Below are 27,370 nucleotides of genomic sequence, written 5' to 3'. Positions count from 1 at the left end.
TAATTCTGTTGAACCGACAGAAGTATATCTTGAGCCATCCCATGTTTCTGACCTAATAGATTATTGCTATTCCATTGTGTACACTAGGAGAGAGAAAGAACAGACATTGAAGACCATCATATGGCGTTGATGCTTTTCACCTTCAACGGCTGTAGAGAGAGTGAGGCTTCAGAGCTTAAATTAGAGTAAGCGTGTTACTATAGTAGACTTATCGGTGAGCTTCACTAGAGTGGTTCTGCAGAGAAAGTGTTTCATAGAAGACCAAAGGCTAGATTTAGGAAATTATTTCAATGTGTCTATTGATTTTTTTTGTTTCTTTAAAACAACATTGACTTACCGGAACAACACTGTGGTGGTAAGTGTGTGTTCTAATTTTAGAAACGCTTTTTGTCAGTATAATACACAGAAAGAGAATAGAACATACAGGTTAACATAGCTCATGGCCTTTCAGGCCTTTGATGTAACTGAGTTTCACAATAGCATGAAGGTATCTCAACAGTCATTGTGGTACGACACAAAAAGCAAGGTCGATAGGTCAGGTTTGGCTATGTTGTGTCAAACACCTCCCTTATCACATTGATTTTTACCCTCCACTTGTGTACATTTCATGTTGCTGGACAGTTTAAAATTAGGACGTGTGTATTCATGGTTTAGAATTTAATGATGTGCAATTTAACAGTTGAATCAAATTAGCTGATGCACAAATGTCCATTTTTTACAATTTGTCTCTCCTGAATAGATATTTAGGTGAGCAAATAAAAATATTATTTGTCAAGCTAACATTTTACATGACAAGGGTGGGACTCACATTTGCAACCCCCCACACAGTTCAGGAGGCATTGGCATACAAAAGGTGAATTAATTAAGATATTTGACTTAATCATAACCACTAATCACACCTCTAGGCAGATTCAAAATCCATGGCTCCAGGGCAAAGGGTGCACATAGGCATCACAAAAGATTATAAAGTGTCAGGTTCCCTGAAGAGACAGCACATTTTGGTACATAGAGTTATCAAGAGCTATCACCAATAATTGTTACTCACTTAAGGATGGCGCCCCCCTCGCCTCCGCCTGTGCATGCTCTCCTCTTGTTTATCATGATGCAGGTCTGAAATGCAAGGAAGGGCATGAAAGCTAGTCACATAGTCAGGTTTGCATTTGAATTAGATATTGATGTAGAGGTGTGACTTCACTTTGTAAATTTTCACAATTCAGAGGTCCAAAATGGAAATTCTTGCCTTCAGAACTGAGCTCCTATTGTGAAGGGAGATCCAGATCACTTGAAGATCAAAAGATGCTTTCCATAAAAGATCCATTTTCCTAAATGCAACCATTGCAACTAAAGACTTCCTTTAATGTACACAATGAATCATAAGAAATGTAGAGATAAGCACTGCCAGAATAAAGAAAATAACTATTCATTAGTGTTTTCAGTTTTCCAAAAGATCATACTCCTTTATTTACTGCAAAAACTACCATTTTCCAGGCACTCAAGCCCAGCCACCTGTTTCAGCAATAATAATAATAATGACTTTGCTTGTTTGTTTATTTGCAGATCATCTTCAAATCCATCCCTGCAGTAGCTGCATTGGTCATTGAATGGAAACAGAACATCTAAATTCAACCGATATCCTGATTGTTGGCTTTTCAGATCTTCCACTCCTCCAAGCTCAACTCTTTGGTGTGTTTTTAGTGCTGTACCTGCTTACTCTGAGTGGAAACCTTCTTATTGTGGCAACAGTTTCCAATAACTCGCAGCTGCACACCCCTATGTACTTCTTTGTCGCTATTTTGTCACTAATTGACATCACATACACCTCGGTTGTTCTCCCAGCAATGCTAGCACACTTTTTTCTTAAAGATTTCTATGTTTCGCTCACAACGTGCCTCCTGCAGATGACTTTGTTTGTTTCCATGGCAGTCGCAGAGATTGTTTTGCTCACAGTGATGGCTTATGATCGGTATGTGGCCATCTGCAATCCTTTACATTACTCCTCCATCATGAATCTAGCTGTGTGTATATGGCTGGCTGCAGGAACCTGGCTTATTGGTCTCCTGCTTACTTTACCATGCACTTTAGCCGTGTCTGGGTTCTCATACTGTGGCTCCCACACCATCAATCACTTCTTCTGTGACGTGACAGCATTGATGAAGATCACATGCTCCAGCACTCACGTGATTGAATTATTAATCTATACTTTTGGAACCTCAGTGACACTGGGGTCGTTTATTTTGATCACCATTTCGTATGTCAACATTATCTCTTCTATTGTGAAAATCAAGGAAAAGGGGGGGAGTTGGAAGGCCTTCTCGACCTGTGCCTCCCACCTGACTGTGGTTGTTGTTTTCTATGCATCTGTCTGTGCTACATATATTCGTCCAAAATCATCAATGGGGGACAGCAAGATCTCCTCTTTGACTTACATCATAATCAGTCCTCTGTGTAACCCCCTTATATACAGTCTTAAGAACACAGACTTTAAAAATGCCCTAAGGAAGAAAAATAATAAATCATAGTCTATAGGATTGAACAGTAATGCACATCAACTATAGAGCAATAAACCCTTGATGTGCCGGGCATTACCTGATCGGTAATTCCCCTACACAGAGAGGTGTATTGCTATTGGCATGCTGGCATGCTTTACCAGGGTGATATTTTTATGTTGAGCTACATTGAGGTTGCTGTTTCCCACATTTTTTAAAAAAACGTACCAAACAGGATGGTAACCATGGAAAAGAGAGAAGGGATCTACACATAGTCCCTTAGCCCTTTCCATGTTGGCCAATGCCATACTGGGTAGCGTGGATATACTAAGTGTTCCAAGTGCTGGCGTGTGATGAGGCAGCTGCAAGTAAGTGGGGCAGGGGTAGAAGGTGAGGGGGAGTGGGCGACTGAGGTGGAAATTGGGGTAGGATGGAAGAGGGAACAGGAGTTGTTACTTGCTGGCGGCAGGGAAGATGACTGCCTCCCACTTTTGAGGAGGCTTGGAATGGGGGCTTTCCAAGATTCCAGGTTGGCTGGGAGTGGCATAATAAGAAGTTTGTATCATTGAAAAATATTACTCTCATACCGCTGTTGAAATTGCTCTGTCTTTCTGTGGTACCATTCCATATTTGCTGTTTTGCCCCCAAGATGCAACTTTGATTGCAGAATAAAATGTGCCAACCAGTCGTGAACAGGATTTGTACCGTATTTAAGATGTTGTAGCATTTAATGAACGGATACCTTTTAATTGGTTATGCAAGTATGTCTTCATTACAAAAGCTGTATGAATAATGCAAGGATGTGTTCCTGTCATTTTCATAGCAGCATTAATGGTGTCATAATGTTGCTACTATCCTTAACAACTCAACTCTTAAGTAGCACTCCTGGTATACGGGAAACGGGCGCCATTTTCTTTTTGCAGTAGGCTGATACACCATCCTATTCAAGAATTATAAGAGTATCCACTGCAACAAGACTTCAGCGGTCCAGTCGAAGAAATCAAAAACTTCATCTCAATTTCTAGCACCTGAAGGTCTGTCACTTTGGAAAAATCTGCTGAAAGAATTGCAGGACCAACATGTTTTCTTGAGCTTCAAAAGAGGTTTAAAAAGGAGATACTAGAGAGGACCTGTGATTACAATTAACTTAGAGTCCCAGTGAAGGCCATAGGGCCTCATTCCGAGTAGGGCAGTAAGGGATACCGGGCACTGTTAAGGAGACTGGTGCCAGTAATCCCTTACCGCCCTACTACGAGGTCCCTTAGCGGGTCCCTCCTTTAACGCCTGATCTGACCAAGTGCTATGAACGGGACCCGTTAAGGGACTTCAGAGCTAATAATGGTACTGCAATTTGTGGTACCGTTATTAGCGCCTTCCCAATTCCCATTGAGCCCTATGGGGGCTCAAATGGGGAATGACTTTTTCAATGGGGACTTACCGGTCCCGCAAAGGTCGGACTACACCGGTAAGTCCCCATTGAACCACAACGGTGCCAGACCCGTTATTGGAGGCAGTCATGGCGCAAATAGCGCCATGACTACCCCCAATCTAGGAATGAGGCCCATAGTCTGTATAATCTAATGTACTGTACTCCAAAGCGATTATGTATAGAGCACTTCTTCCATTTTGGTTGGCTCGCTATGCATGGCCTTGCATGAAGAGAGGGAGGGGGGTTGCTAGCAAAATAGAGAGAGAGACATATTTAAACCCTGTGGTGTAATTGCTTGCAAGCTGGAAGTACCCTAGTCTAGTGTGTGGGTGTGTTTCTAGGTGAGTGGTGGCCTATAGAACCGTGGGTGTGTTGTTCAGTCAGAAGGGAGAGCCCAAGATACATCGCTGGAAGTAAGTGCTGCTAATCCCAAGTTTGACGCTTGCGTGCAGGGGTGTGTGAGTGCTAGAAAGGTCAGCACTGCTGTTGCCCAGTTAGTGTGGTGTCCTTGTAGGCAGTTGCTGCTGCGTGATGGTTGTTTGTGTGAATAGTGTAAGGTAGAGATAGATGAGTGATGGAGTGTAAAGGAGCAACCTTTTGGTTTTTGTTTTGTTGGGGTATTTGCTTATTGTCGTTGAAAGCAAAGTTTAGTTTTCAGTTTAAAGGATGAACGGGCTCTCCAGTGTTTTTACCACAGACCTTTCACTTCTGATTATTTTACTGCACATTTTTCGCATGTTTGTCTTTCAACATTAAGGTGGTGGATTTTAGTGAGGCAATATGGGCTGAGACAGGGGTAAGGTCAAGGGGCAATGAGGCAGTATCCTCCCTAATTTTGTAGGAAATAAAATCGATAGAAAAATGCAGTGAAAGATGAGGTAACTTTTTTTCGTAAGACCGTTCCAAATTAATCTAATCTCCTGTGCATTATAGCCAACATGTTACATGCAGGGACTGTATGTTCATGTGAATGTCACTGTCATTCTTTTTAATTTGACTCAACACGGGAAACCTCACCTGGCCCGGACACGGAAAGGATTGACAGATTGATAGCTCTTTCTCGATTCTGTGGGTGGTGGTGCATGGCCATTTTTTGGTGGTGGAGCGATTGGTCTGGTTAATTCTGATAACTAACAAGACTCCTCCATGCTAACTAGTTACGTGACTCCCAGTGGCCAGTGTTTAACTTCTTAGAGGGACAAGTGGCGTTCAGCCACACAAGATCGAGCAATAACAGGTCTGTGATGCCATTCGACCCTTCGATTTCCGGGGCTGCATGAGCACTACACTGAATGGATCAGCGTGTGTCTACCCTTTGCCGACAGGTGCGGGTAACCCGCTGTACCCCTTTTGTTTTTAGGCATTGGGGATTGCAATTATTTCCCATGAACGAGGAATTCCCAGTAAGTGCAGGTCATAAGCTTGCGTTGATTAAGTCCCTGCCCTTTGTACACACCGCCTGTCGCTACTACCGATTGGATGGTTTAGTGAGGTCCTCGGATTGGCCCTGCCGGGTTCGGCAACGGCCCTGGCACAGCTCCGAGAAGACGATCAAACTTGACTATCTAGAGAAAGTAAAAGTCTTAACAAGGTTTCCGTAGGTGAGCCTGTGGAACCTGCGGAAGGATCATTAACGGCAGAGCAGCCGGAGGGAGAGGCACGGGCCCGACCTCGGTTGCATTCCAGACATGCACAACCCACAGCCCGAGGTGCCCCTCTAGCTACGGTCCGGCCAGCCGAGAGGTCCGCGGCCGGGGCACGTGGGGCTCAGGCACCATAGAGCGGGATTCCCTTCCTCCCGAGGGGGGTTCTGCGACCCAGCAGACAGACAGGGATGCCTGGCAGGGTTAGGTTAACCTGCCAGGGACACGCCCCATTGGAGAAAGGGAGCCCAGAGCAGCCCACCATCCTCTTGTCAATGGCCGTGGGCGCACTCTTCCACCACAACCTGCCAGCGGGCCGGGCGTTGGTGGGCACACCCCCGTCTGCAGGTAAGCCCTGAGTGGTAGCAGCTGGGAGCCGAGGGAAGCCCGGCTCTTCTCAAGGGATGCCTCCCCAGGGCAAACAGAGGCCCAGCACACTGGGTGAGCCCTGAGCCATGGCACATCCGGATTTACTCGACGGACGGGCATCGAGTTTCCAGCCACCCACATCCGCCGGCACAGTGGTCGACCTTCCCTATTGCCCAGGTACATGAAGCTTGGCCATGTGCGGCCGGGCTGCGGTTTGAAGACTGTAGCTTTCCCACCCAAGCCTCCCTCACCATGCCGTCTCTGGACCGCCTCTCCGTTCAGCTCCCCAAAAGAGGAGCGGCAGAGGGGTTTAGGGTGGGGGAATGATGAGCGGGAATTGGGCCGGATGGGCCGGCGGTGGAGCGGCCTGTCTCCATCACTGTGGGAAGCCCTGCCACCCTGCTGCTGCTGCAGGCAGTGGGCAGGCTTCCTGGGCTGAGCGACTGGAATTTAATTTTGTTTTGTCTTAAAACCCCTGATGGTTTCAGCCGACTCCCAAGTGGGGAAGCTAGATGGGGCGCCGGGCTGTCTCGTCCGCGGCGGGCAGGAGAGGCGGTGCTGCCTCCCTCCCAGCTTCTCCTGCACTGGCAAGTTCAAGGCTGACGTGTGGAACAAAAAAAAGGTTGCCTGTGACTGGATCACTCGGCTTGCGTGTCGATGATGAACACAGCTAGCTACAAGAATTAGTGTGAATTGCAGGACACATTGATCATCGACACTTCCAATGCATCTTTCGGCCCCGGGTTCCTTCTGTGGCTACGCCTTTCTGAGGGTTGCTTGAATGTTAATCGCCCTTGTTTCCCTCCCGGGGGCGTGGCTGGGGCTGTCACAGGGACCCTGTTCCCTTTGTCCCCCTAAGGTCAGCCCCCGATCAGCACCGTCGCAGGATCCCTGGACCTGGCTGCGCAGGCTTGTGGCTGGCGTATCCCGGCCTCCCCGTCTACCTAACTCGCGCAGCTTGCAGGAGGGCTGGGCATCCGGCAGGCCCCAGCAGCAGCGGTGGAGGCAGGCCTTGAAAAAGCCTGGTGCACCTTCACCCTGCCCCGGGGCACCAGGCTGTGCTGTGTGTGGTGTCCCACAGCTGCTGGCGTGGGACATCACGGAGCACGGGACTCGTGACTAGGTGGGTTTTGGCCGCGGATCGGGAAAGCGCACGCTGGGAAGCACCAGATGTGCAAGGCTGGGGCTAAACCCCTCGTACAGCCCCGGGCCCGAGGCCGGCCACCCACGCAGCTCTTCTGCTCCCTCGACTATAACCTCAGATCAGACATGCCGACCTGCTGAATTTAAACATATTACTAAGCGGAGGAAAATAAACTAACCAGAATTCCCTCAGTAACGATGATTGAACAGGGAAGAACACAGCGCTGAATCCCCGTCGGGGGCAGGCACGGGAAATGTGGCATACAGTAGAATGATTCCTTGACGTCGCTCAGGGGGCCCAGGTCCTTCTGATTGAGGCTAACCCGGCAGACAGCGCACCGGGATCGGGTCTTCTCTGAGTCGCGTTGCTTGGGAATGCAGCCCAAAGCAGATAGTAGACTCCATCTAAGGCTAAATACAGGCGCGAGACGGATAGCCAACAAGTACGGTAAGGGAAAGTAGAAAAGAACTTTTAAGAGAGAGTCCAAGAGGCTGTGAAACCGTTGAGAGGTAAACGGGTGAGGTCCGTGCAGTCCGCCCGGTGGATTCAACATGACAGGCAGGTCGGTCGTCTGGAACAGTAGATTCCCTCGCTGGACCGCCACCCGGGCGCACCCGGCCCCCGCAGGGTGCATTTCCTCCATGGCGGTGCACCGCGACGGGCTCAGGGTGAGCTGGGAAGGCCCCCGGGGGCAGGAGGATCTCCGTTCCGGCGGAGAGTGTTACAGCCTCCTGGCAGCAGGGCCGAGGGAGATTGACTGCCGCCGCGCCCCATTTCTGGCAACCAAAAATGTCCCTTTCAGGGGTCACTAGGGTGGCGATGGAGACAGGGTCCCCTGCTGCCGGTGCGACTGTCAACTGGGGTGGACTGTCAACAGGGCCCCCAACAGCGTCGCCCCACCGGGCGGGGAGGTCCACGAAGGGTGCCAGAGGTCTGCAGTGATGTCGGTTACCCACCCGACCCGTCTTGAAACATGGAGCATGGAGTCCAACACGTGCGTATGTTGGAGGGCCGAACAAAACCCTGTGACGCAATGTGGCGCAATGAAGGTGAGGGCCATCGCGTGCCAGCTGAGGTGGTATCCCGATGCAGCGAGCGCACCACCGGCCCATCTCACCCGCTCTGTCCACAGGGAAAAGCTGTAAAGGGGCCACACTGAAGCCCCAGGGTGACTGGAGGGGCTGGCCTTGGGTGCCTGCCTCATGAGCAGGTTAACCGTGCCCAAGCCCGGCGGCAGCCCCGGGGAGATTCGGCGTGGTCCCCATCGCTCCCCGGAGGGAAAATCTCAAACGTGGTGAGAAAGCTCTAAGGCGACCCAGGCCGGAGCTCCAGGGAAGGGCTGCTGTAACCCAGCCTTGGGAACCTGATGGACATCCCCAAGCCCGACTGCGGCCCATCGGAGCCCGGCATTGTCCCCATCTTTCCCCGGAAGGGAAAAGCTCTAACATGGCGGGAGAAGCTCTAAGGCAGCCCGGGCCAGAGCTCCAGGCAGAGAGGCGGTGCTGCCTCCCTCCCAGCTTCTCCTGCACTGGCAGGTTCAGGCTGACATGTGGAACAAAAAAAGGTTGCCTGTGACTGGATCACTCGGCTCGCGTGTCGATGATGAACACAGCTAGCTACAAGAATTAGTGTGAATTGCAGGACACATTGATCATCGACACTTCAAATGCACCTTCCGGCCCCGGGTTCCTTCTGTGGCTATGCCTTTCTGTGGGTTGCTTGAACGTTAATCGCCCTTGGTTCCCTCCCGGGGGCATGGCTGGGGCTGTCACAGGGACCCTGTTCCCTTCGTCCCCCTAAGGTCAGACCCCAATCAGCCCCGTCGCAGGATCCCTGGACCTGGCTGCGCAGACTTGTGGCTGGCGTGTCCCGGCCTCCCCGTCTACCTAACTCGCGCGGCTTGCAGGAGGGCTGGGCATCCGGCAGGCCCCAGCAGCAGTGGTGGAGGCGGGCCTTGAAAAAGCCTGGTGCACCTTCACCCTGACCCGGGGCACCAGGCTGTGCTGTGTGTGGTGTCCCACAGCTGCTGGCGTGGGACATCACAGAGCACGGGACTCGTGACTAGGTGGGTTTTGGCCGCGGACCGAGAAATTGCACGATGGGAAGCACCAGAAGTGCAAGGCTGGGGCTAATACCCCCGTACAGCCCCGGGCCCGAGGCCGGCCACGCACGCAGCTCTTCTGCTCCCTCGACTACAACCTCAGATCAGACATGCTGACCTGCTGAATTTAAGCATATTACTAAGCGGAGGAAAAGAAACTAACCAGGATTCCCTTAGTAACGATGATTGAACAGGGAAGAACCCAGCGCTGAATCCCCGTCGGGGGGCAGGCACGGGAAATGTGGCATACAGTAGAATGACTCCCTGGCGTCTCTCAGCGGGCCCAGGTCCTTCTGATCGAGGCTCACCCGGCGGACGGCGCGCTGAGATCGGGTCTTCTCGGAGTCGCGTTGCTTGGGAATGCAGCCCGAAGCGGATGGTAAACTCCATCTAAGTCTAAATACGGGCGCGAGACGGATAGCCAACAAGTACCGTAAGGGAAAGTAGAAAAGAACTTTGAAGAGAGAGTTCAAGAGGCTGTGAAACCGTTGAGAGGTAAACGGGTGGGGTCAGTGCATTCCGCCCGGTGCATTCAACATGACAGGCAGGTCGGTCGTCTGGAACAGTAGATTCCCTCAATGGACCGCCACCCGGGCGCACCCGGCCCCCGCAGGGTGCATTTCCTCCATGGCGGTGCACCGCGACAGGCTCAGGGTCAGCTGGGAAGGCCCCGGGGGGCAGGAGGCTCTCCGTTCCGGCGGAGAGTGTTACAGCTTCCTGGAAGCAGGGCCGAGGGAGATTGACTGCCGCTGCGCCCCATTTCTGGCAACTAAAAATGTCCCTTTCAGGTGTCACTAGGGTGGCGATCGGGAAAGGGTCCCCTGCTCCCGGTGCGACTGTCAACTGGGGTGGACTGTCTGCAGGGCCCCCCAACAGTGACGCCCCACCGGGCGGGGAGGTCCACGAAGGGCGCCAGAGATCTGCAGTGATGTTGGTTACCCACCCGACCCGTCTTAAAACATGGAGCATGAAGTCTAGCACGTGCGTGAGTTGGAGGGCCGAACAAAACCCTGTGACGCAATGTGGCGCAATGAAGGTGAGGGCCATCGCGCGCCAGCTGGGTATAGGGGCAAAAGACTAATCGAACCATCTAGTAGCTGGTTCCCTCCGAAGTTTCCCTCAGGATAGCTGGCGCTCAGAAAACCAAGCTTTATCTGGTAAAGCGAATGATTAGAGGTCTTGGGGCCGAAACAATCTCAACCTATTCTCAAACTTTAAATGGGTAAGAAGCCTGGCTCGCTGGTGTGGATCCAGGCATAGAGTGCGAGTGCCCAGTGGGCCACTTTCGGTAAGCAGAACTGGAGCTGTGGTATGAACCAAACGCTGGGTTAAGATGCCTGATGCTGACACTTATCAGACCCCAGAAAAGGTGTTGGTTGATATAGACAGCAGGACGGTGGCCATGGAAGTCAGAATCCGCTAAGGAGTGTGTAAGAACTCACCTGCTAAATCAACTAGCCCTGAAAATGGATGGCGCTGGACCTTCGGGCCCATACCCGGCTGTCGCCGGCGCTGAGAGCTGCAGGGGCTGAGCGGCAAAGAGTAGAAGGGCTGCTGCAGTGTGCACGGAAGCCAGGGGTGAGGGCTCGGGTGGAGCTGCCGCAGGTGCAGATCTTGGTGGTAGTAGCAAATATTCAAATGAGAACTTTGAAGGCCGAAGTGGAGAAGGGTTCCATGTCAACAGCAGTTGAACATGGTTCAGTCAGTCCTAAGAGATGGCCGAGCGCCATTCGGAAGGGATGGGCGATGGCCTCCGTTGCCCTCAGTCGGTCGAAAGGGAGTTGGGTTAAGATCCCTGAACCCGGAGTGGGAGAGACGGGTGCCCTTGCGGCGTCCAGTGCAGTAACGCATATGATCCCGGAGATTCTGGTGGGAGCCCCGGGATAATTCTCTTTTCTTTGTGAGGGGCAGGGCACCCTGGAATGTGTTTGTCACGAGAGAGGCACCCAAGCCTTGAAAAGCATTGCTGTTCCAGCAGCGTCCGGTGAGTTCTCCCTGATCCCTGAAAATCTGGGGGAGATGGTGTAAAACTTGCTCCGGGACGTTCCCATATCCGCAGCAGGTCTCCAAGGTGAACATCCTCTGGCATGTTGGAACAATGTAGGTAAAGGAAGTTGGCAAGTCAGATCTGTGACTTCAGGATAAGGATTGGCACTAAGGGCTGGGTCGGTCAGGCTGGGCATGAGCCATGGCTGGACGAGGCGTCTCCTCCCCGGGCGCGGCGCCGACTCTGGACATGAGCTGGGTCCTTCCATTGGATCACCTGATGTGCGGTGGTCGCCTCTCTCCCTTCCCCTACTGAGGTTCGGGGGACGGCATTCTGCCTCGGCCGACACCCAGCAGCTGACTTGAACTGGTGCGGGCCAGGGGAATCCGACTGTTTTATTAAAAAAAGCATCACAAAGGCCCGCGGTGGGTGTTGACACAATGTGATTTCTGCTGAGTGCTCTGCATGTGAAAGTGAAGAAATTCAATGAACGCGGGTAAACATCAGGAGTAACTATGACTCTCTTAAGGTAGCCAAATGCCTCGTCATCTAATTAGTGATGCGCATGAATGGATGAATGAGATTCCCACTGTCCCTGCCTTCTAACTAGTGAAACCACAGCCACAGGAACAGGCTTGGTGGAATCAGCGGGGAAGGAATACCATGTTGCGCTTGACTCTAGTCTTGCACCATGAAGAGACATGAGCCGTGTAGGAAAAGTGGAACGCTGTCGGGCCGCCAGTGAAATAGAACTACTCTTATCGTTTTTTCACTTACTCGCTTCTGGCTCCAAGCACCCGCGCACACTGGGCACGACCCGCTCTGAGGACAGTGGCAGGTGGGGAGTTTGACTGGACCGGTACACTTGTCAAACGATAATGCATGTGTCCTAAGGCGAGCTCAGGGAGAAGAGAAACCTCTGTGGAGCAGAAGGACAAAAGCGTCCTTGAGCTCGAATTATCAGTATGAATACAGACTGTGAAAGCGGGGCCTCACGATCCTTCTGACTTTTTGGGTTTCAAGCAGGAGGTGTCAGAAAAGTTACCACAGGGATAACTGGATTGTTGCGGCCAAGCGTTAATAGCGATGTCGCTTTTGATCCTTCGATGTTGGCTCTTCCTATCATTGTGAAGCAGATTTCACCAAGCATTGGATTGTTCACCCACTAATTGGGAACGTGAGCTGGGTTTAGACCGTCGTGAGACAGGCTAGTTTTACCCTACTGCTGATGTGTTGTTGCAATAGTAATCCTGCTCAGTACGAGAGGATCCAAAGTTACAGACATTTGGTGTATGTGCTTGGCTGAGGAGCCAATGGGGGGAAGCTACCATCTGTGGGATTATGACTGAATGCCTCTAAGTCAGAATCCCCCCTAAACCATAACGATACAGCAGTGCTGTGGAGCCTTGGTTGGCCTAGGATAGCCGGCCTCTGGGCCGGTGCGTAGACCCATTCGCCTCAGGAACCGAGTGTGGACAGAAGGGGGCTGCCTCTTTCGCTCGTAGTGAACCGCATGTCCGTGGGGAACCTGGTGCTAAATCATTTGTAGATGACCTGATTCTGGGTCAGGGTTTTTTAAGTGGCAGAGAAGCTACCCTCGCTGCGATCTATTGAAAGTCATTCTCTGAGCCAAGCTTTTGTCACATGGCGGTGGCACTGCCGCTCCAAAGGTCTCCATCCTTCTTCCTGCTGTGCCGTGGGGTGCACAGGAAACTCCCACCACCATAGGTACACACCCGCAGACTGGCAGACCTGATGGCCTCAACCCGGGCCGTCAAGGTGGTGCCCTAAGCCCCTGGACAGGGCGAGGGAAGAGAGGCTTCAAGATATCCCAAGGGGTGTGCAGGCTTGGTACCTTAAGCCTGTGCCCCTGGATGGTGGGGTCGGGGCAGGCACGGCCAGCAGGGCACCGGGCCAACTGGCCTGGGGAGTAAGCCCAGATGGCCCGAGTTGCGACCGGTGGACCAGATGGCCTGAGATGCGGTTGGCGTGGATGGCTCCTGTATTTGTCTCTGGTCGGGGTCTTTAAGGCCCCACCTCGTGGGTGCTTAATAGTCAGTGCGGAAGTGTCTCCTCAGCCCCGGCTCGAGTGCGCAGAGGTGGTGCCTTAAGCCCCAGGCAGGGTGGGAAAAAGAGTCTGCGGCTTAAGCCCCCACCCTGGCGCGCAGGGGGGTGGCACCTTAAGCCAGTGCACCTGGACTGTAGGACCTGGGCAGGCGTGGCCGGTGGGCCGCCAGCCCATCTGGCCCGGGGTGTAGGACCAGATAGCCCGAGTTGCGGCCGGCGGGGCAGATGGCCCGAGTTTTGGCTGGCACAGCTGGCTCCTACATTTGTCTCGGGTCGGGTTCCATGAGCGCCCACTGCGTGGGGGCTTAATGCTCGGCGTAGATGTGCCACTCCACTGTTACCGGCCTTGGTTCCATGGCATTCGTGGGCTGGTTCCGGTCCTCGGGCAAGTGTCACCCACGTGCGGTCAAGTCCAAAATGCGGTGCGTGTGTCAAGGTGTGCCTTGAGCGGGTCCCTTCCCTCCACGTGGCTATAACCGCTTATAGCGTCCGCCTTGAGTTCCATGGCGTTCTTGGGTGTCTCCTGGTCCTCGGTCCAGTGCCTCCCGTGTGCGATCTAAGTACAAAACAGGGTGCGTGTGTCAAGAGGTGCTTGTAGTGGCCGCCCCTGAGTTCCACTGTGTTTCTGTGTTAATCCCGGCAGCCCCGGGGAGCTTCGGCAGGGTCCCTGTCCCTCCCCGGAGGGAAAATCTCAAACGTGGTGAGAAAGCTCTAAGGCGACCCAGGCCAGAGCTCCAGGGAGGGGCTGCTACAAACCAGCATTGGGAACCTGATGGACATCCCCAAGCCCGACTGCGGCCCATCGGAGCCCGGCAGTGTCCCCATCTTTACCAGGAAGGGAAAAGCTCTAACGTGACGGGAGAAGCTCTAAGACAGCCGGGCCAGAGCTCCAGGCAGGGGGCTGGGTCTGTTACAACCCGGCCTTGGGCGCCTGTCGGCCGACCCCTAGCCCGGCGCGGCCCCGGCAGGGTCCCCATCCCTCCCTGGAGGGAAAAGCTCTAGCATGGAGGGAGAAGCTCCAAGGCGGACCAGGCCAGAACTCCGAGGAGGCGACCAGGGCTGCTGCAACTCGGCCATGGGCACCTGTTGGCCATCCCCAAACCCGGCGGCGGCCCCCGGGGAACTCCTTGCTGGAAAAGCTCTAATGTGGAGGGCGAAGCTCTAAGGTGGCCCGGGCCCGAGCTCCAGTATGGTTGGGGCTGCTGCCCCCCTCCCGGGCCTTGGGCGTCTGCCTCATGTGTGTGGGTTGAGAGTCTCCAAGCCTGGAGGCGGTCGCAGGGAGCCCCGGTGGCGGTCCCCATCCCTCCTCGGAGGGAAAAGATCTAAAGGGGCCCTGCTAAAGTGCCAGGGCCACTAGGGTCGGGGGTGTTGCCCCCCCGCCCTTGGGCGCCTGCCTCACATGTGGCCCGACTGTCCCTCCCCAAAGGGACAAGCTCTAAGGCGGACGGGAATCCTCTTACGTGGATGGGGTGGGGGAAATCTCTAAGGCGGCCTGGCCAGAGCTCGAGGATGACCGTTGATGCTGGCCCATGCCCTTGGGCACCTGCCGGCCCTCGGTCCTTTTTCAGGAGGGGGGGCAAAGGCCCTTCCCGTCCAGGCTCATTGGGATGCATTGCCCTACCAGATGGCCACTCTCCGAGCCCAGCCATCTGGTCGTTGGCCATAGGAATAACTGCAAGGACGAGATGCCGGGGCTGCTCTGGAAGTCCCGACGGGTTTTCAGAGAGATCCCCTCTGTCACTCTGGGTACACAGATTACAAGAAAGCTTAGTCACCTTCCTCCAGATTACTATAGACAGGGTGAGAGGGACCTGTCTGCGCTCCCTTCCAGGTTCTCGCTGCCCAACCCTGGCTCTATGGTGAAACCACCGCACCTCCACCAGCTAGATGGGGGGCTGTGCCCCACGCAGCACTCCAGCAGCGATTGGCCTGCTGGGGGTGCTCTTCCGAGCACTCCATGGGATCGATTTGGTGCACTTGGTCTGTCTACAGTTGGACTGCTTGGCCAGCCTCGGATGTTGTTTCAAGCAATTCACTTACACCCGCCTTGGGACCGTGTATGCCCCGCCCCTTTGGGAGAGTCCCCTTAAGTGGGCGGCTCTCCCCTCCGAGCAAAGGCCGAGCAGCCCAGCAGCTCCCCAGTGGTAAGATCAGAGTGGATGGGGTCGGGTGGTGCTTGCCCCATTCTGGGCCTACCGCAAGCCATGACATGGCCCCTGCTCCGCCAAGCACCTTTCTCCAGAAGTTTAGAACGCACGTTCTGCAGGGTGCTGACACCCTCCGTCGCCACTCTGGGGGCGGCATGTGGGCAAACCCCCTACCACTGCATTCGGATGTCTGCCCTATCAACTTTCGATGGTACTTTCTGTGCCTACCATGGTGACCACGGGTAGCAGGGAATCAGGGTACGATTCCGGAGACGGAGCTTGAGTAACGGCTACCACATCCAAGGAAGGCAGCAGGCATGCAAATTACCCACTCTTGACTCGGGGAGGTAGTGATGAAAAATAACAATACAGGACTCTTTTGAGGCCCTGTAATTGGAATGAGTACACTTTAAATCTTTTAACGAGGAACCCTTGGAAAGCAAGTCTGGTTCCAGCAGCCGTAGTAATTCCAACTCCAATGGCGTATATTAAAGTTGCTTCAGTTAAAAAGCTTGTAGTTGGATCTTGGGATCGAGCTGATGATCAACCGTGAGGCGTGCAACTGCCTGTCCCAGCCCATGCCTCTCAGCGCCCCCTTGATGCTTTTGACTGAGTGTCCTGGGGGGTCTGAAGCGTTAACTTTGAAAAAAATAGGGTTTTCAAAGCAGGCCTGTCACCTGAATACTTCAGATAGGAATAATGGAATAGAACTCTGGTTTTATTTTGTTGATTTTCAGAACTGGGGCCATGATTTAGAGGGACGGCTGTGGGCATTCATATTGTGCCGCCAGAGGTGAAATTCTTGGACCGGCGCAAGAGGAACGAAAGCAAAAGCATTTGCCAAGAATGTTTTCATTAATCAAGAACGAAAGTCGGAAGTTCGCAGACGATCAGATACCATTGTAGTTGCAACCTTAACCGATGTTGACTAGCGATCCGGTGGCGTTAGTCCTATGACCCGCTGAGCAGCTTCCGGGAAACCAAAGTCTTTGGATGCTGGGGGAGTATGGTTGCAAAGCTGAAACTTAAAGGAATTGACAGAAGGGCACCACCAGGAGTGGAGCCTGTAGCTTACTTTGACTCAACACAGTAAACCTCAACCAGCCCGGACACAGACAGGATTGACAGATTGATAGCTCTTTCTCAATTCTGTGGGTGGTGGTGCATGGCCGTTCTTAGTTGGTGGAGCGATTTGTCTGGTTAATTCCGATAGCGAACGAGACTCCTCCATGCTAACTAGTTGTGCGACCCCAGCAGGCAATGTTCAACTTCCTAGAGGGACAAGTGGCGTTCAGCCACACAAGATCGAGCAATAACAGGTCTGTGATGCCCTTAGATGTCCGGGGCTGCAGGCAGGCTACACTGAATGGATCAGCGTGTGTCTACACTTCACCGACAGGTGCGGGTCCCCCACTGAACCCTGTTCGTGATAGGAATTGGGATTGCAATTATTTCCCATGAATGAGGAATTCCCAGTAAGTGCGGGTCATAAGCTTATATTGATTTAGTCCCTGCCCTTTGTACACACCGCCCATCGCTACTACCGATTGGCTGGTTTAGTGAGGTCCTCGGATCGACCCCGCTGGGGTCCGCAAGGGCCCTGGCGGGGCGCCGAGAATATGACAAAATTTGACTATCTAGAGGAAGTAAAAGTCATAAAAAGGTTTCCGTAGGTGAACCTGCGGAAGGATCATTAACGGCAGAGCAGACAGAGGGAGAGCTGCGTGCTCGACCACGGTTATGTCCCAGATGTGCACAACTCACAGCCCGGGGTGCCCCTCGTGCTACGGTCCGGCCAGCCGAGCGGTCTACGGACGGGGTGTGTGGGGGACTAGGTGCCGGGAGGGGGGATCTGCGACCCAGCAGACGGACGGGGAAAGGCGACAGGGTTGGGTTAACCTGCTGGGGACGTCCCCCCACCGGAGAGACAGAGCACCGAGCAGCCCCCGTCCTCTCCTCACTGATTGAGCCCCTGAGCCGTCATGCTGGGCGGAGGTGCGCTCTTCCAACCGACACACCAGCGGGCCGGGCGTTGGTGGGCACACCCCAGTCGGCAGGGAAGCCCCGAGTGGAAGCAGCCGGGAGCTGGGGGAAGCCAGGACGTTCTCGGGGGATGCCTCCCCAGGGTGGACAGGGACCCGGCATGCCAGGCGAGCCCTGAGCCATGGCGCAGCCGGGCTTACTCGATGGGTGGGCGTCGAGGTTCTGGCCACCGACGTCCGGGGGCAAGCATTGGCCAGGCCCACCGGCGCAGCGGGGGACTTTCCTCTTGCCCAGGTACCTGGAGCTCGGCCACGGGCTGCGTTTTGAAGACTCTAGCGGTCCCACATGACCCCCCCGTGCCTGTGTTGTCTCTGGCCCGCCTCTCCGTCCGGCTCCCCAAAAGGGGAGCGGCGGACAGGGTCAGGGAAGGACGAACGGGAATTGGGCCAGGTGGGCTGGCAGCAGAGCAGCCTGCCTCCGTCGCTGTGTGAAGCTCTGCTGTCCTGCTGCTGCTGCAGACCGCGTGCATGCTTCCCAGGCTGAGCACCAGGATTTTTGTTTGTTTTGTCTTAAAATCCTTATGGTCTCGGCTGACTCCTGAATGGGGAAGCTAGACGGGGTGGCGGGCTGTCTCGTCCGCGGCGGGCGGGACAGGTGGCGCTGCCCCCCCCAACCTCTCCTGCACTTGCAAGTTCGGGCCAAGTTCGGGCCAATGTCTGGAACAAAAAAAATTTGCCTGTGACTCTTGGCGGTGGATCATTCGGCTCGCTCATCGAAGACGAACACAGCTAGCTGCTAGAATTAGTGTGAATTGTAGCACACATTGATCAGCGATACTTCAAACGCACCTTGCAGCCCCAGGTTCCTCCCGGGGCTATGCCTCTTTGAAGGTTGCTCGAACATCAATTGCCCCGGGACGCCCTCCTGGCTGGGGCTGTCGCAGGGACCCCTTTCCCTTTTTCCACCCGGTGGCCTACGGGGAGGCCGTTGTGCTGTTACAGGCTTGATTCTATGACATTCGTGGGCTGGTCCCGGTCCTCGGGAAAGTGTCACTCATGTGCGGTCAAGACCAAAACGGGGTGTGTGTGTCAAGGGCGCCCTGAGTGGGCCCCTTCATTCCACGGGGCTATAACCGCTTATAGCGTCCGGCCTTGAGTTCCATGGCGTTCATGGGTTGCTCCCGGTCAGTGCTTAATTTGTAAAAAAAGAAGTGCCAGTGCCCAAGAAATATTGGCCCCATAATTCCCGGCGCGGTGCAGCCCGCAGTGTGGGTGCAGCACCGCCCTCAGCGCGGGCGCGCCAGCCGCGCCAGTTCAGTGCTAGACCTACCTAGATCGGCACACCACCAGCCCATCACACTGCTGCTGCTCCATGCCACATGTTTGGCGCTGCAGCAACTGCTGACACAGGCTAGTAGTTGGATGGATGGGGAAGGGCACACATGGGTTGAGAAAGTATAATGCTTTAAAGTTGGAAAACACTTGTTATGGTAGGTGTAGTGGTTCTAGCATTCCGGCAAACCCAGTGGCAAAAGTATGCATTTGAACACACTTCTAAGTTCTAGACCACACTTGTTAGAGGTCTGGCCCATACTTGCTGTCCTCGAAGTGATAATGCATTTGATAAAATTGTTGCAAACCTGTGGATGTTATCTTAATTGTCAATTTTGTAGAATGAATGGCCCATCCCCTCCCACCGCCTTGTTTCCCAAATTGCTCTGAGTGGAGCTACGTTGCAATCATTGTCCCGGGACTCAGGATAGCTCAGCAGCAACGTGCTCGATTGGAAGCAAGACGACACGAAGCAACACAAGTTTGATCCCTGACTTTTTAGTTATAAATACGCAACTAAGACATGCTCCTCCTGTAACTGCGCCTCGATGCCCCCGGGCTGTGTGAGCACTTTAAAAATGCAAATAAATAAAAAAGTATTCTGTTTCAGTCACTGTTGCACTGTTTTTGTCTCTTCCCCTTCTGCCCCATCTGACAGTCAGTTAAAGTACACCAATTATTGTTAATCATTTATCTCAGGAAGTGCACCCTCCCCTCAGCCCGTTCCTCAGTCACCTCATCCAGGTGTTTTGTGTAATCAATTTACTCTCAAGCCCTTATCAGTCATCACATAAATGCATCCTCCTTCACCCTTCCTTCAAGCATGAGCATGGTGTTGTATAACTTGGAACAAGTAATTTCTGCAAGACATTGTTGTGAAATCAACGGCCTGTGCTACTTCTCCTTTAGTGCCTCTTTCCACCTTAACACATATTAAAAAACTAAATATGTTTTGTCACCCAATATTCAGGAGCCAGAGGAGAGTGCATATTCGGATATCTCCTTCCCACTGACATGTTCTTGACATACTTCACTAAACTGCGGGGTGTAACAGACACCCACCTCTATATGAGGATTCCTATCTGAGGACTGCATGTGCTATCATTCGGAGCACATGCTTGGAGTGTATTGTACCCAGGTTAAGGGGCCACATCTGGTGTATAAACCACACATCAGGATAGAAAACATGCACTGGAATTTTGTAAAAAAATGACAGCAAAAGACGTTTGAGAATTATACACGAATACTTAACTAGTGCTTTTATTTATGAGGACAGATTAGTGGGCACGTGCACCATGTTTATCCCCGTCTAGTTTCCATGTGTGTATCTTTGCCTGAAATGACATTTCAGAAGTTCGTCTTTGCATGGGCTTTTCTCGCGAAGTGCAGCCGGTTCGTTTTTGGCCCAATACGTGCACTGTTCAGGACTGGGTGCCCTCGCTAAAGCTCGTTTGTGAACTAATGAATCCGATAACATTAAAAGGAAGAACGGAAACACCCAGGCAAAAATACACAGTTCATGTTTTGTTTAGATGAATGCTATCCAGTGTCGGACTTGGGCATACAAATGTCTCCTTATGTGACAGACTAGTGGGACCACACTGCCGCCTGTGCCCCGCACGGTCCTGGGCCTTGTCCTACCTTGTCTCAATCACGTAGGCTACCTTCCGTGGGGCCGCCACTGCCATGTCCATGCTGAGCCTGATGATGACAAAAATAGGTGGGCGGCGCAGCGCCCCACGGAACGTAAGATTTAAAAGAAAAAACGTATATTTGGTCGGCTGGGGCCCATCACTTTCAAAGTGATGTGCCACAGCTGCCACTCAAAATAAGTTATTTCTTTTAAAACCTACCTTCCGTGGGGTGGGGCGGGGCCCCGGCCACCGGCCCCACGGAAGGCCAGGTTTTCAAAGAAAAAAGTAAAAACGTACTTTTGGGCACAATCCACGGGCCCGACCACCTGCGGCAGAGTCATCCAACTCAGTCTGCGGCAGCCGGCAGCCCCTGGACACAGAAATTGACCTGGGCCTGGCACTGACTGCAGTCAGCAGTACACTGCACACAGGTCACACAGACAGAAGCCCGGTCGCAGACGGGCCCCTGGTGGGGTCCTGACTCCTGGGCAGTCAGGACACCACCAGGGGACTGTGCTGCCACCCAGGCCTCGACCTGGGCCTTGCCTGATCATTTGACTATGACAGGCTGAGGCTGCACTGCACGCAACAACAAGTGACTTACCAGCCAGCCATTAAGGCAGGTCACAGACACAGTCACCCAGGAGTCCACCAGGGACCAAGCTGCCAGTGCCACCTGTGCCCCGCCCGGTCCTGGGCCTTGCCCTTGCCTCAATCATGTAGGCTACCTTCCATGGGGGCACCACCGCCACGGCCATGCTGAGCCTGATGACAAAAATAGGTGCGTGTGTGCGCAGAGGCCCCATGGAAGGTAAGATTTTAAAAGAAAAAGCATATATTTGGGCAGCTGGGGCCCATCACTTTCAAAGTGATGGGCCACAGCCGCCACTCAAAATAAGTTATTTCTTCTGTGGGGAGGGGTCCCAGCCACCGGCCCCACGGAAGGTCAAGTTTTCAAAGAAAAAAGTAAAAAACAACTTTTGGGCACAATCCATGGGCCTGGCAGCCCACGGCAGAGTCATCCGACTCAGTCTGCGGTAGCCAGCAGCCCCTGGTCACAGAAATCGGCCTGGGCCTGGCACTGACTGCAGTCAGCAGCACACTGCACTCCAGTCACACAGACAGACGCCCGGGCGCAGACGGGCCCCTGGTGGGGTCCTGACTCCTGGTCAGTCAGGACAGCACCAGGGGACCGTGCCGCCACCCGGGCCCCGACCTGGGCCTTGCCTGATCACTTGACTGTGACAGGCTCAGGCTGCAACGCACGCAACAACAAGTGACTTACCTGCTTTGCCGGCTGGGACTTGGTCTCCTGTCGGGGCCTCAGGGTGGGGTGGCCGGGTGCGCACACTGGCACCCGCACAAATGAAAAAGCAGGCAGAGGGGGCCCCAGGAAGCAACTAGGCTGCACCACGCAGGGCAGGCTCTCTCTCTCACAAGTCAGGACCGACGACGCCACGCCTCGACACCTTCACTTCACAGTAACTCATGAAATGAAGGTGGTGCCACGCTGCCTCCTGTGGCAACAAAAACACGTCACCATGTAATTTCACTGGCTCAGAAGAACAGCCAATGAAAACTGCACATTCTGTGTTACTATACAGAATGTATCAAATACTGCATAGTAACAACAGAATGGTAGTTTTCATTGGCTGTTTTTTGTAACAGTTTGTTGTTCATTGCTATTGCTGGCCCCTCCAAGTCCCAGCCAGCCATGGCCTGCAACCTGCAAGCACGAGAGAGATTGAGATCAGAATGACAAATCACAATGATTTATAATCTAAGCAAAGCGATGTGGAATAACAAAGCAATTGCACATGCGCTGGCCCCGCATGAGTTCCGGTGCCCAAAAAAGAGTGCTGGTGTTGGCCACTGGCAACCACCCCCACAAATTAAGCACTGCTCCTGGTCCTCGGTCCGGTGCCTCCCGTGTGCGGTCAAGTCTAAAACCATGTGCGTGTGTCAAGGGGCGCTCGTACTGGCCGGCCCTGAGTTCCACATTGTTTGTGGGTTAGTCCCGGAGGGAAAGGCTCTAGTGTGGATGGAGAAGCTCTAAGGGGTCCGGCCAGAGCTCCCGGGAGGTGGCTGGGGCTGCTGGACACCTTGGGCGCCAGTCTCAAAAGTCCCCAAGCCCAGTGATGGTCGCAGGGAGCCCCGTTGGGGTCCCCATCGCGCCCCACATGGAAAAGCTCTAAAGGGGCCATGCTGAAGCCCCAGGGCGGGTGGAGGGGCTAGCCTTGGGTGCCCACCTCACGAGCGGGTTAACCATTCCTAGGCCTGGGCGGCAGCCCTGGGGAGCCCCAGCGGGGTCCCTGTACATCCCCGGACGGATCATCTCTAATGTGACGGGAGAAGCTATAAGGCGGCACAGGCCAGAGCTCCAGGGTGGGGGCCGGGGCTGCTGCAACCCGGCCTTGGGCGCCTGTCGGATGTCCTCAAGCCCGCTGACAGCCCCAGCAGGGTCCCCATCCCTCCCCAGAGGGAAAAGCTGTAACATGGAGGGAGAAGCTCTAAGGCGGCCCGGGCCAGAGCACAAGGGAAGGGAAATGGAATGTGATGGAAAGGAGGGAGGCCCTATCCCCGCCACCCAAAATTGGGGGGGGAATCTCATGCAGCCCCCCCTGGGGACAGATATCTGCTCCTAGGAAGCGGCATCTGATCCCAGGGAGGGCTGCATGAGATGGCCCCCCCATCTATTTGGGGTGGGGAGGAATGGGCCACCACAAAATGTGCTACAGGCCCCCCAATGGATGGGGCAGTAGGATTAGGGCACCCTGGGGGCAGATGGCCACACTAATGTACCCATCTGCCCCGAGGGAAGTTGAGTAAATAAAACAAACATTTAAAAGGCTAGGGTGTGTTTTAGGGGGGCAAAGGAGGGATCGCTCAAAAGTATAATCCCACCCCCGGGCTATGTGAGGGGGAGGTCCCTCTTCATGGCACGGGGGTTGGATTACCTTCAGTTTCACTTAATGCACGCCAATATGATACTGAAAGTATTTTCACAGCGGCAGCCATTTTCGGCTGCCACAGTGAAAAGGGAAGGTAATATCCCTTCTCCCTCTACCTCGATCTCCGGTTGTATTACAAGCCGGAGATCGAGGGAGGTTTCGTTGGAGAGGGGAGACTCTCCCCTTCCCAACAACATCTTTTTTCAAAGCATTGCTGGTCGCGGCACCGGCCCAAGCAATGCCACTGGGATCCGTGTGTGACTTGTGGAGGAGAGGGGGCTACTTACTATGTAATCAGCCCTCTCCTCCCCGGCCCCCAAAGCATGGGGGCACACGTATTGAGAACCCTGGGTGCAGATGGGTGATCATCTGCCCCCAGGAAAGGGGGCACAACAATAAAAAAAAAGATTTGGGTGGGGGACCACATGCCACCAGGTTTTTCTTTCCCCATGAAAGGGGGGTGGTCCTCTCCCCCCACCCTCAGTGGATGGGGGCACCTCTTGTAGCCCACCATGGGGGCAGATTTCTGCCCTATCTGCCCCCAGGGAGGTATAAATGAGATGCCCCTCATCCACTTGGGGTGGGGGGAGGGCCACCAGAAATATTGGGGCAGCCAGTATCCCCCCCCCGAGGGCAGATGGGTAACCCCAGGGGGGAAAAACTGTAACGTGGAGGGAGAAGCTCTAAGGCGGCCCGGGCCAGAGCACAAGGGAAGGGAAATGGAATGTAATGGAAAGGGGGGAGGAAAAACCCCCTGCCCAAAATGGAGGGGGGGAATCTCAAGCAGAACCCCCTGCGGGCAGATATCTGCTCCTAGGAAGGGGCACCTGATCCCAGGGAAGGCTGCATGAGATGCCCCCCCATCCATTTGAGGTGGGGGGGAGAGGGCCACCACAAAACGTGGGACAGCCCCCCAATGGGACAGCCCCCCAGGGTGCCCTGAACCTACGGGTGGGGCCGTAGGTTCAGGGCACCCTGGGGGCAGATGGCCACACTGCCATTTTCGGCTGTCGTAGTTAAGATCCCTTCCCCCTCTCCCTCGATCTCCGATGTATTGCAAGCAGGAGATAGAGGGAGGTGTTGTTGGAGAGGGGAGACTCTCCCCTTTCCAACGACACCTTTTTTGAAAGCATTGCTGGTCACGGCACCGGCGGCAGCCATGCCACTGGGATCCGTTTGTCACGTGTGGGGAAGAGAGGGCTACTTACTATACTTAAAGCATGGGGGCACATGTATTGAGAACCCTGCCCCTAGGAAGGGGCGTCTGCCCCTAGGGAGGGCTACATGAGATGCCCCCATCCATTTGTGGTGGGGGGGGGGGGAGGGTCACTGTTAGGAGAATTTTCAAGAATGTGTAAATTTCCCTTACCTTTTGAGACCCCCAGCAACTTTGCTGGATTTCTAGGATTTGATTTTTTACCTGGGAAGTGTATGAGCCTTTTTTTCCCACTCTTCCATGTATTTTGTGTGAGTTTTACTTTTGTGTTCTTTGGTTATGGAGTTTTAAAACAACTCCATAGGCATCATCTTGTTCTGTGTGTCACACAGCACCCTCATTGCAGTGGCACATGGGTGTCTTTCAGACTCCCCATGGTTTAAATACCTTCTCTGGGACTGACTACTGTCTCCCAAGAATGTAAAGTTAAATTGACTTTACTAGTCTTTTTAGCCTGAATGCACTCTGGCCTGATTGGCCGGCTGGCTGTCTGGCAAGGACAGCCACCAAGCTGTGTGAGTGACAACCAGGCTGGAATGAATGGGGGAAAACTATTTAAAAGCAGGTCTCTGGGACCTGGAAAACAGAGTCGACCACTGGAACGAAAGAACCGAAGATAAGCTGAAGGAAGAGGACTGCTGCAACTCCTGGACGTCCGGTGAAGCCCTGCTGCAGGTCCGAATTGCCTGAAATTCTATCGACAGAGAAGCCCTTCAAGGTTAACTTCTTCCCTTGAGTTTGGTGGGAATAACCAACTCACAAGCCACCTGACACTGTCCCCATCCTGGACGAATTTTCATCAGAGTGCTGTTGAACACCAGATAGCCATAGGGAAGGAAACCAGCTCATGGATTTTAAGGCACTCGCACCTTAAATTGATGTTTAGCCAAGCTTTTGGCCTCATCCCTGGGCAGTGCAGGAACCTCCCAACGTCCTCCTTCTTGTCCCCACGACTGAAGCTCAGGAACAGCGAGATCTGCTCGAACTGCCAGGAACAACTACCTCAACTACAGCTTTTCTTCAACACTAAGGTACTGTGCAAACGCGGTCCGGAAATCTTTTTGGCCTCGGCAACATTTTGTCAAACTTTCCCGACTTCGAAGGCTTGTCCTTCCCTAAACATTTGTCTAACTTTTAGTCTGACCAAATTCTTCTAATATCTGTGGCAAAGACTTAACCGTTTACTACCAGAACTGTGTATTCCATACAAAGACTGACTTTGGCCCAGGACTACGAACTGAATTGCTGGTTGTAGTTCACTGAAACCCTTTGCACTGCCTATGCAAGTATTTGTGCTGCTGAGTCTAATAACCTTGTCTTTTTATTCCTTTTTAAACTATCTGAAGTGCCATTTTGCTCCCACTTCAGGGTAGCTGAACTTGTTCAGTAACGTATTCCGTGTGTATTTGTAGTGTATGAGTATATGATATTGAGCTGCTCTGGCTAGTGTAATGTTTACCAAAAGATTGTGTAAATAAATGTATATTCTTTTACCAAGAAACCTTGAGTAAGTGTTCGATTATTTGTTTGTTTGTTTATTTATTGTGCGTGCCGGACCCTGAGGTAGCAGGGCGCATTTGACAAGAGGGTTTACAGCTTGGTTACAGAAGTTACAAAAATACAGAGCATGGAGAAACACGTTGTGATGTACATATACAAAAATGGTTACAGAAGTTACATCTGTACAGAGTATAGTAGAAGCAGTTCTCTTAGCTCCACAGGTGGAGGTGAGGCGGTGACGTACATATACAAAAATGGTTACAGAAGTTACATCTGTACAGAGTATAGTAGAAGCAGTTCTCTTAGCTCCACAGGTGGAGGTGAGGCGGTAGGGTACATATACAAAACGGTTTGCAGACAGCAGGTCAATGAAGTTGACGTTAACAAAGTAGCAAATCTATAGCAGGTGTAGTTACATAGCATTCTCAATGAGCCATTTTATTGTGTTCATTCTGAATTTGTCAAACATTTGGTCAGCTCTGAGAGTGTAGGGTAGGGAGTTCCACAATTGAGCTGCCCTGACAGGGAAGCTAGATCCTCCAATAGTGGTCAGTTTAAATCTGGGCACGAGGAGGCAGTTAGGACTTACTGTTCTTGTAGGTCTAGTGGTGGTTTTTCTGGTAAAGCGTTCTGTTAGGTAGAGAGGAGCTTTGTTATTTAAACATTTGTGGATGAGGGAGGCAGATTTGAGGTTATTTTTTTCCTGGGTAGAAAGCCATTTATGTTTCCATCTTATTTCTGAAATGTGTACTCTTCTAAGAATAATTAGAGCCGCTCTGAGTGCATTATTTTGGAGGACTTGTATTCTGTTGATGGTTTGTTTAGTTGCCCCTATGTAGAGGGAGTTGCAATAATCTAATTTTGATAGGATAAGCGCTCTGCATAGGATAAGGCAACTCTCATCTGAAAGGAATAGTTTCCTGGCTCGTATTAATTTACATGTATAGGCCGTGGATGAGGCCAGTGAGTTTACCTGTTTGGTGAGGGATAGGGTTGAGTTAAGGTAGAAAGCTAACGTTTTTACTTCTCTAGCGACCTTGATAGTGTTGCCATCAATGATAAAAGCTGAGTAATTTGGGTTGAGTTTAGAAATGCAAGCAATCGTGCCCATGATGATGAGCTCCGTTTTGTCATCATTCAGGCATAGGCCATGGTTGGCCATCCATGCCTGAACAATGCTATAGACTCTGTTCACCAAAGCCAGATCTTCCCCGTAATCCCCAGTAAGTTGTAGGAGAATCTGGGTATTGTCTGCGTAATTGGTGTAGGTGATTCCCAGATTATCAAGATCGTCAAAGAGTGGCTTGGTGAAAATGTTGTATAGTGTAGGCGAGACACAAGATCCCTGGGGCACTCCACATGTAATGGGTATCGGGTCTGCT

At 52.9% G+C, this 27,370-nt stretch overlaps 1 protein-coding gene, 1 non-coding gene and 1 pseudogene across 2 annotated transcripts; all 3 read left to right on the top strand.

Moving 5' to 3' along the window:
- Positions 1 to 1,601: 1,601 nt before the first annotated feature.
- On the top strand, positions 1,602 to 2,519 carry LOC138562818 (olfactory receptor 2D2-like). The gene has a single exon (XM_069642793.1). It carries the CDS (start codon positions 1,602 to 1,604, stop codon positions 2,517 to 2,519), a length of 918 nt encoding a protein of 305 aa, XP_069498894.1.
- Positions 2,520 to 9,266: 6,747 nt separating this feature from the next.
- On the top strand, positions 9,267 to 12,800 carry LOC138562827 (28S ribosomal RNA). The gene has a single exon (XR_011299348.1). It is a non-coding gene; the product is annotated as a 28S ribosomal RNA (ribosomal RNA).
- A 5,296-nt stretch (positions 12,801 to 18,096) lies between these two features.
- Positions 18,097 to 18,250, top strand: LOC138562824 (5.8S ribosomal RNA; annotated as a pseudogene).
- Positions 18,251 to 27,370: the final 9,120 nt, after the last annotated feature.

Source organism: Ambystoma mexicanum, unplaced genomic scaffold (genome assembly GCF_040938575.1).
Source record: "Ambystoma mexicanum isolate Mex_15411 unplaced genomic scaffold, UKY_AmexF1_1 Mex_scaf69, whole genome shotgun sequence".
NCBI lineage: Eukaryota > Metazoa > Chordata > Amphibia > Caudata > Ambystomatidae > Ambystoma > Ambystoma mexicanum.
The sequence above is the reverse complement of the archived record's forward strand: the minus strand, read 5'-3'. Positions and strand labels throughout refer to the sequence as shown.